Here is an 8,083-nt window from a genome sequence, read left to right as displayed (position 1 = left end):
TGCAATCTGTTAAATAAAGTTTTCATTCATTCATTCATTCACAGTATGGGAGGTGAAGGGGGCCAGAAGATGGCGGTATTGTGAGTTACGATCGTGTCAAACTAGGAGGAAGTGGCGGTAATGCACCCTGAAGGACGTGCCAACTGCCAATAAATCAAACGAAGAAGAAGAAGAAGAAGAAGTGGCGATCGGACATCCGCCTGTTGTTGTGTTTTGGTATTTGGTTCCAACATGTCCGACTCCAGCTACGCTAACGCTAGAATCATTCACCATGCGACGAGTGTGCTGTGTAACAACAAAGGCTCCATGGTGCTCCTGCAGCTGCACATGAATGTGTTCCAGCGCTTCGACATCACGGAGGACGAGTTGTGGTGTATCGTGAAGAAGTGCCCCCGCTTCGTGATCGTGAAGAACGAGGAGGAGTGGACGGGCGAGTGGGGCGCTAACTGTACCGTTGTCGCGAAAACATCGCTGCGACTGTGCAAGATGTATAGAAAACAGGACTGCTCGCATTGCCAGGAGCTGCACCTTTGTAAATATTTTGTTTATGGAAATTGCAGACATGGGAAAGGCAGGTGAGTGTCTTTGTTGTTTAGCTGGCCTCCAATGTAATAAAAAAAGTCAATCAACGAACTCGATTCTTGTACCGGATGGCAGGAGCACTCATTCAAGGGTACTACGACTATGCTTGCACCTCATGGTACCAAAGCACCTCAAAGGCACTAAAAACCAAATTACAAACATCTCAAAACAAACTAGTCAGACTACTGCTTGACCTGACTCCTAGAACCCACCTCACCCCTGCACACTTTGCCAACCTAGGATGGCTTAGAGTAGACAACAGAGTACAGCAACTTGCAATGGGCCTGGTCTACAAGATACACTACACGACCAAGGTACCCATGTACATGTCAAAATACTTCCCAAAGGTCAGTGAATACCACGATCACAACACCAGAGGGAGCTCCACAAATCATGTAAAACCCAGATTCGGCTCAAACAAGGGACTAAACACGTTTTGCAATTATGCCACAACAATGTGGAACGCCCTACCCAAAGCTGTAAAGGAATGTAAATCACTACCCACCTTCAAAAACACTCTCAAAGAACACCTACGGGAGACTGCAATTCAAAACTGGCCCCTACAAATGTCCTAACTAGGGATGCACCGATATGAAAATTGGCCACCGATACCGATACCGATTGTTCAACTAACACTATCGGCCGATACCGATACCGATATTTGTATATTTGTATATAAGTATTTGTAAAAAAAAAAAAAAAATTTTTTTTTTTTTTTTTTAAATTTTTTTTAATGAAACTACTGTATATTTGTATGTGTATGTTTGTATTTGTAGGCCTCTTTACTTACTTAAAAAAAGGAAACATCAAGAAATATGTTTATGGTATCACTATCTCTCTCCCAGTATCGTCTTGCGGCCTGCAGAGGGATACTATTTTCTCAACCAGAGCTTTCAACCAATGCAATGGAACCATTCTTGCGGCCTGCAGCAGGATACTATTCTCTCAACCAGAGCTTTCAACCAATGCAATGGAACCATTTTGATTGACAGTCGATTCGGCCAATTACGCCACACCGGTGACCGCTAGCACCCACCAATCGGCAAGCGTTTATAAATTTTTCTACTTCCGGGCATGTTCTGTTTGCGAGAGCAGAACACACTTAACGTAGCTACCGGCGCTCCACGCATGACCAAATGAGACATAATGATTTTACTGCAACAAATGTTATAATAAAACAAAGCCTTTCTATACATTTGTCTGGTTGAAAACTTTATTAACAGATTGCAGAATGTGTAGTTGGGTACGGAATGAGCAACGGAATGGAACCGAGCTATGAACGTACTAACGGAGTAATGCCTTTGCATATCTTCGGGTAAATAATATGCTTGTTATTGAACGTGTAACACTTCATTTTAACAGCAGATACTTTCTTAAATGCCATCTTCCCGAGAGAGGGTGTTGACGGGGAGTTGTTATTAATAGCATTGAACAGCTAACCGAAAGCTAGCGTTAACTATTGTTAAAGGTTTAGCCATAACGTTACCTTGGCTAAAGTTGCGGCTATTCATAATGCAGCAATAATGACTGCAGACCTGCAAGCAAAGTACAGCAAGTTGACAAAGGAGTATTCCAACGCAAATCACATTTTCACCAGTAACGTTAGTCTTGCATCTAATAGCTAATAACGTAGCTACGTTAGCTGCCCGGCCCGCCGACCGGCGCTCCACGCATGACCAAATGAGACATAATGATTTTACTGCAACAAATGTTATAATAAAACAAAGCCTTTCTATACATTTGTCTGGTTGAAAACTTTATTAACAGATTGCAGAATGTGTAGTTGGGTACGGAATGAGCAACGGAATGGAACCGAGCTAATGAACGGACTCGGAGTAATGCCTTGCTGCTATGGGTAATAATAATATGCTGATGTTATTGTCCGTGTAACACTAACTATATAACGCTAATGCCACAAAACGAATGCCTTGTTAATCATAAATAGTTACTTTGATGCAGTAGATTGTGTGTGTGTGGGGGGGACGGCGGGCGTTGTGCAGGTAGATCGCGCGAGTGAACTTTTTTTTTTTGCCTTTTGACGCTACACAAATTGATGGGTATTTATCGGCGACTGCTATCGGCACATTTGAGCTTATCGGCCGATAGGCCGATAGCAGTCAACAAGGCACTTATCGGCCGATACCGATACCCGACCGATATATCGGTGCACCCCTAGTCCTAACCCAGTTGTACAATAAAGACCAAGCATGGCTTTGTCAGTATTCCAATGTACAACCCCACCTACCCAACCTCCTCCAATGTACAGTTTCCATGTCAAATGTATGTCAGTATTCCAATGTACAGTGTCCCCCCCCCCCCTACCCAACCCCCCCCCCCCCCCCCCCCCCCCACCTCCAATGTACAGCCCCACCCCACCTACCCAACCTCCCCCAATGCACAGTTTCTATGTCAAATGTATATACTCTTCTTCTGGATTTTTTTAGTATCACAAACAGTACTGTATTTGAAAATCTGGTATGTCATAAATGTATAGATGTAGCAGTACTGTCTATCTGTATGTCATGTGTGTCATATGATGAATTGAAAATGGGGGACCCTGATGGAAACAAGACGAAAGTCTTTCTCAGGTCTGCATCCTCTTAACAATTGTATGTATTGAGCTGTACTGTACTGTACCCATTCTGCAATCTGTTAATAAACTTTTCAATCAATCAATCACTTTTGCTGCTAACCCGAGTTAGCTTCTCTGGGAGTGACCACCGCCAGCAGCCCTGACCACGCCCCCGTGTTGTGTCTGACTGGTGCAATTAATAACCTGCAACATACAACAGTGCTTCTGTATTTTTTTTTGTTATGCACCTGATCTAGTGATGAATGAATGAATGAAAACTTTATTTAACAGATTGCAGAATGGGTACAATACAGTACGGCTCAATATACACACAATTGTTAAGGGGATGCAGACCAGAGAAAGACGTTTGTCTTGTTTACACCAGGGTCCCCCATTTTCAATTCATAGTGACATTTATGACTTACACAACATACATGACATCATGACATTGATGGCATAGGGACATACATGACATACAGGTATATAGTACTGTTACATTTGTGACATATATGATATGCAAATATACAGTACTGTTACCCATATATCCTGACAGAGATTATATACATATGGTGGGGATGAGAATATACACATATGATGGGGAGGAGACTGTACATTAGGAGTGGGTGGGTGGGTGGGAGAGAAATATACATACGGTGGGGAGAGAATACATACGGTGGGGAGGAGACTGTCTATTAGGGGGGGGGGGGGGGGGCATTGGACATTTACTGTGGCCAGTTTCGAATTGCAGCCTCCCGTAGGTGCTCTTTAAGAGCGGTTTTGAATGTGTAATAGACTGCGTGTTGACAGTTTGAGTCTCTCACCCCCTCCTCGTAGGACACCGTGCAAGTTCTCCCATGATATACGTTCAGAGCACAACTACCCCATCCTGAGAGAGTGCACCCTGCATGAGCTGAGTGAAGACGACCTGTTTCTACTGCTCCTGCAGAACGATCCCACCTTGCTGCCGGAGGTAATGCACCTATGTGCCCAAAGATGTGATTGGCTCACCTATGGCGGGACACACATCTGTATCCCTTGCACTTCCAAGCTGGCCAAATACTGTCGTTTTCCTTTGTTCTTTGCGAAAAATATTATTATTTTATTTTTTATCACATGCTTGTTTTGCTATCCACTGTGACCTCCGTTTAAAGGGGAACTATCTTATAAATGGCCTTTTTGAGTGTTTAGCATTGTTTCCTAGCTATGTGAACTTATATTAATATGATCTATGTCTCAAAATTCTCATATTGGCGCATTCTTCCAATTCTCCTCTCACAATATTCACCCTCACTGAACTGAGTCATTTGAAAATGTGCGCGATTTGTGATGTCAGAGAGACACCGCTGCATGATAATGTTCAGGCGGTGCAGTGGTTTAGGAGCCCAGGCTCAAAACGGCTTAAGATCTTGAGGTAGAAAAATGCTGTTTTTGAGGACTTGATTAGAAATACAAAACAATGAATAAAAAAAAAATATATATTACAGAGGTGTTCCATAGACTCACAGGAATTGTGTAAAAGTGCCCAAATAGTGAAAGAAATAGTCAAATAGTTCCCCTTTAAATGTGGGAATTTATTTTTGCATTGCAGGTGCTTCTGGTGGTTTGTGTGGCGCTCTGGCGTTGTTGTCAGTGCTCTTAAGTTGTGCTCTCTGTTTAGTAAAGCGTTGGAGAAATGTTTCCACCGCAGCTCACTGTCGTTTCGACTTTTCTCTGGAGAAGAACAAAAGACCAGAGTAGCCTTTTTCGTATTCCTGGGATTTTGCAGAGGGGGAGAGAGAGAGAGAGAGCTAGAGAGGGGGAAGCGCCTGTAGACGTAGCGGTACCGGTGAAACGAGAATCCAGCTATCTGATTTGGATGATACTTCCTCGAATGAGAGCAGTTTCACTGGCCACAATCAAAAAGGAGTACTACAAAAAACAAGTCAAGTCAAATAGTTCCAACACCAGAAAATATAATGCCCAGAACTGGGTGAAGAAAAACTGGAACGAAGAAATGCCCCTGAAGGACCTGACCCCGTTTTGTAAAAAAAAAAAAAAAAAAAAAACAACAACAAAAGAAAATGTAAAAACAAAAAGTGCCCTGTTGATGTGCGTTTGACCTGAGAGGGAAGTGTCCATTTCCGGAGAGGTAAAGTAGTGTGTGAGCGGTTTGGATTATTGACTTGTGATTGTCCCAAGAGACTCTGGATCTGGTTTGGAAAGTGTGAGTGAAACACGTTGCGGCAGCGAATCGACGGTGTTCCTCGTGTGCTCCCTCCCTCCTCCTCTACAGGTGTGTTCTGACTACAACAAGGGCACAGGGCCGTACGGCGCCTGCACCTTCATGGACAACTGCACCAAGTTGCACCTGTGCATGCACTTTTTGAAGGGCAGATGTGAGTTCGGCCTCAAGTGCAAGCGGCAGCACGTCGTCCGCATGCTGGAGGAGCGGGGCCTCGGTGGAGACGTCGTCCGCGACCTGCCCTTCATCTACCAGAACATCCACTACCTCGCTAAGCCCACGCTCAAAGGTAAGTGTGTGTCATCTACCAGAACATCCACCACCTCACTGCACCCACGCCCTACGTCCCCAGAGGTAAGTGTGTGTGTGTATGTATTTGCGTGTGTGTTAGAGTTTATTGTAATTTTTAGGGATGTCCGATATTATCGGCCTACCGATATTATCGGCCGATATCGGCATTAAAATGTGATATCGGAAAATATCGGTATCGTTTTTTTTTTTTTTTTTTTTTTTTTTTACATTTCTATAATCTTTATTTACCCAGGCAAGCAAGTAAGAACAAATTCAGATTTTATTTATTGTCAAAAGTATGCATAATGTTGTGTTAATTCCACAACAAGAGATATGTAATGTTAATTACCTGAAATTATTAAATTTTTTGGGGGGGGGAAACCCTGCATATATCGGTATCGGTTGATATCGGTATTGGAAATTAAGAGTTGGACAATATCGGTATATCGGTATCGGTAAAAAAGCCAATATCGAGCATCCCTAGTACATTTTTTATTTTTACTTGTATGCATGTACATAACCTTGTTTTTGTTGCAGCTTCCCCCCCCCCCCCCCCTTCGTTCAAAAGGCCTTTGCTTTTTGGTCGGCTGTTTTTGTATATAATAATTTGTTCGTACTTGCTTGCCTGGGTAAATAAAGGTTAAATAAAAATAAAATGGAGCCTGACCGATAAATCTGTTGCCATGATACTACTGGCTTATTACTGACATTATGTATCTCAATGTTAATGATTCCCCCACAGGTAATCCCGTCTGTTGGTTAGCCATATTTTATGTAGCTGTAGTAGCAGGCTCATGTTGAGCTGGCATGAAGATATGTTATACATCACCCGCAAAGGGGATAAATATTGCTCCAAAATCAAGTTACATTTGGAAATGGGCATGGCCCTTCACCGAGATATCCGAATGAAATTGGGCTCATTGGAACCACACAAGGCTCCTCTTTGCAGCCATGGGCAATTTATGCTAGTTGTATGCAGATTTAGGCCCAAACCATGCAGTTTTTTTTTGCAGGCAGTACAAATAGGCTGTCCTGCAAAAGGATGTCAGAATATTGTCAGATACATCGATATTGGACTTTTTATGAATACAATTTTATATATATATGTTTCTGTATGTCAGAGAGTATGTGTGCCCCAGTCCACATGAGGGATGAGATCTGCCTGAACTTCCTCCAAATGATCTGCATCAAACAGGGTGAGCTCGCCGCCTTCTAGCCGATTTGGCTTTAGTTTTTTTGCACGTTGCCTTGGGTGAGATTGTGTCAACAATAGGGGTGTAACGATGCATCGATTAATCGAAATGCATCGATTCTAATGTGACGATTCAACTGCATCGATTTGAATATGTTGGACCGATTATAATCTAAATTAATCGGGGGGGGAAAATGTATTTTTTTTGTGTATTGTTTTTATTGACCTATGGTCCATTCATGCTGAGTGAATCAGTTCCCCCAGCCACATTTGTGTATTCAAATTTTTTTGGGGAATTAACTGATAGAAAATGTATCGAAAATGTATCTAATCGAATCGTGGTCAAATGAAGAGATTTCATGATTCATTGACTCGTTGCCTCAATAATCGTAATCGAAATTAATCGTTGTGAGGTCGCATCGTTACACCCCTAGTCAACAAGTTATTGTCCTGTCTGTCTGTCTCTCTAGTCTGTATGCGTATGCACACTACCCTCCCCTACCAGTGGGAGGTGTTCGACGGGAGCTGCTGGAGGGACCTGAGGAACTCGGAGCAGATCGAGCGGGCCTTCTGCGATCCCCGCAAGACGCAAAGGTCAGGGGTCGGCTCCTTCCGAACGCCGATGGGCGTTGTAGCGCTCTCGTCGGGAGCTAGGCACAGAGCTTAAAGGAACACGCCAACATTTTGGCAAATTAGCTTATGTCTTCTCCAGAGAGAGACAAGAAGATAGACACCAGTTTGCTCTCATGTGCGTTCAGTAGAAAGCTATCTGGCTGCATGTTAGCCTAGCTTAGCACAATGAATGGAAGCGGACAGTGATGGGTAGCCTTTGTTAGTTGGACAATGCCTAGGCTACCCATCACTGTCTGTTTCCATTCATTGTGCTAAGCTAGGCTAACGTGCAGCCAGATGGCTTTCTACTGAACGCGCAGAGAGGACACTGGTCTCTATATTCTTGTCTCTCTCTGGAAAAGACGATAAGCTAGCTAATTTCCCAAAATGTTGGCGTGTTCTCTTAAACGCTTTGTTGGTTGTTCTGTTCACAGCACAGGAGCGCGGCCCATAGACTTCCTGACCATGACACGGGAGTTGGACCCCATCCGCCGCCTCTCCACGGTTTCCTCGGTTACAAAGTCCGGCAACATCATACTGACAACCCAGTGGCTGTGGTACTACAAGGGCGACCACGAAAACTGGAGCGAGTACGGACAGCCTGTGAGTCCCG

General features: G+C 43.6%; 1 protein-coding gene across 1 annotated transcript in view; it reads left to right on the top strand.

Annotated features, from left to right (window-relative positions):
- Positions 1 to 218: 218 nt before the first annotated feature.
- LOC311241790 (protein mono-ADP-ribosyltransferase PARP12-like) overlaps positions 219 to 8,083 on the top strand; it is a 28,642-nt gene continuing 20,777 nt past the window's right edge. Inside the window, exons 1-6 of the mRNA XM_084330695.1 lie at positions 219 to 575; positions 3,989 to 4,124; positions 5,427 to 5,664; positions 6,788 to 6,862; positions 7,329 to 7,452; positions 7,905 to 8,073. Of these exons, the coding sequence (XP_084186821.1) occupies positions 232 to 575; positions 3,989 to 4,124; positions 5,427 to 5,664; positions 6,788 to 6,862; positions 7,329 to 7,452; positions 7,905 to 8,073 (1,086 nt within the window). The 5' untranslated portion in view covers positions 219 to 231. The remainder of the gene's footprint in view (positions 576 to 3,988; positions 4,125 to 5,426; positions 5,665 to 6,787; positions 6,863 to 7,328; positions 7,453 to 7,904; positions 8,074 to 8,083) is intronic.

Source organism: Notolepis coatsorum (genome assembly GCF_963971535.1).
Source record: "Notolepis coatsorum genome assembly, chromosome: 15".
NCBI lineage: Eukaryota > Metazoa > Chordata > Actinopteri > Aulopiformes > Paralepididae > Notolepis > Notolepis coatsorum.
Note: the sequence above shows the minus strand (reverse complement) of the source record. Positions and strands in the feature narration are given on the sequence as shown.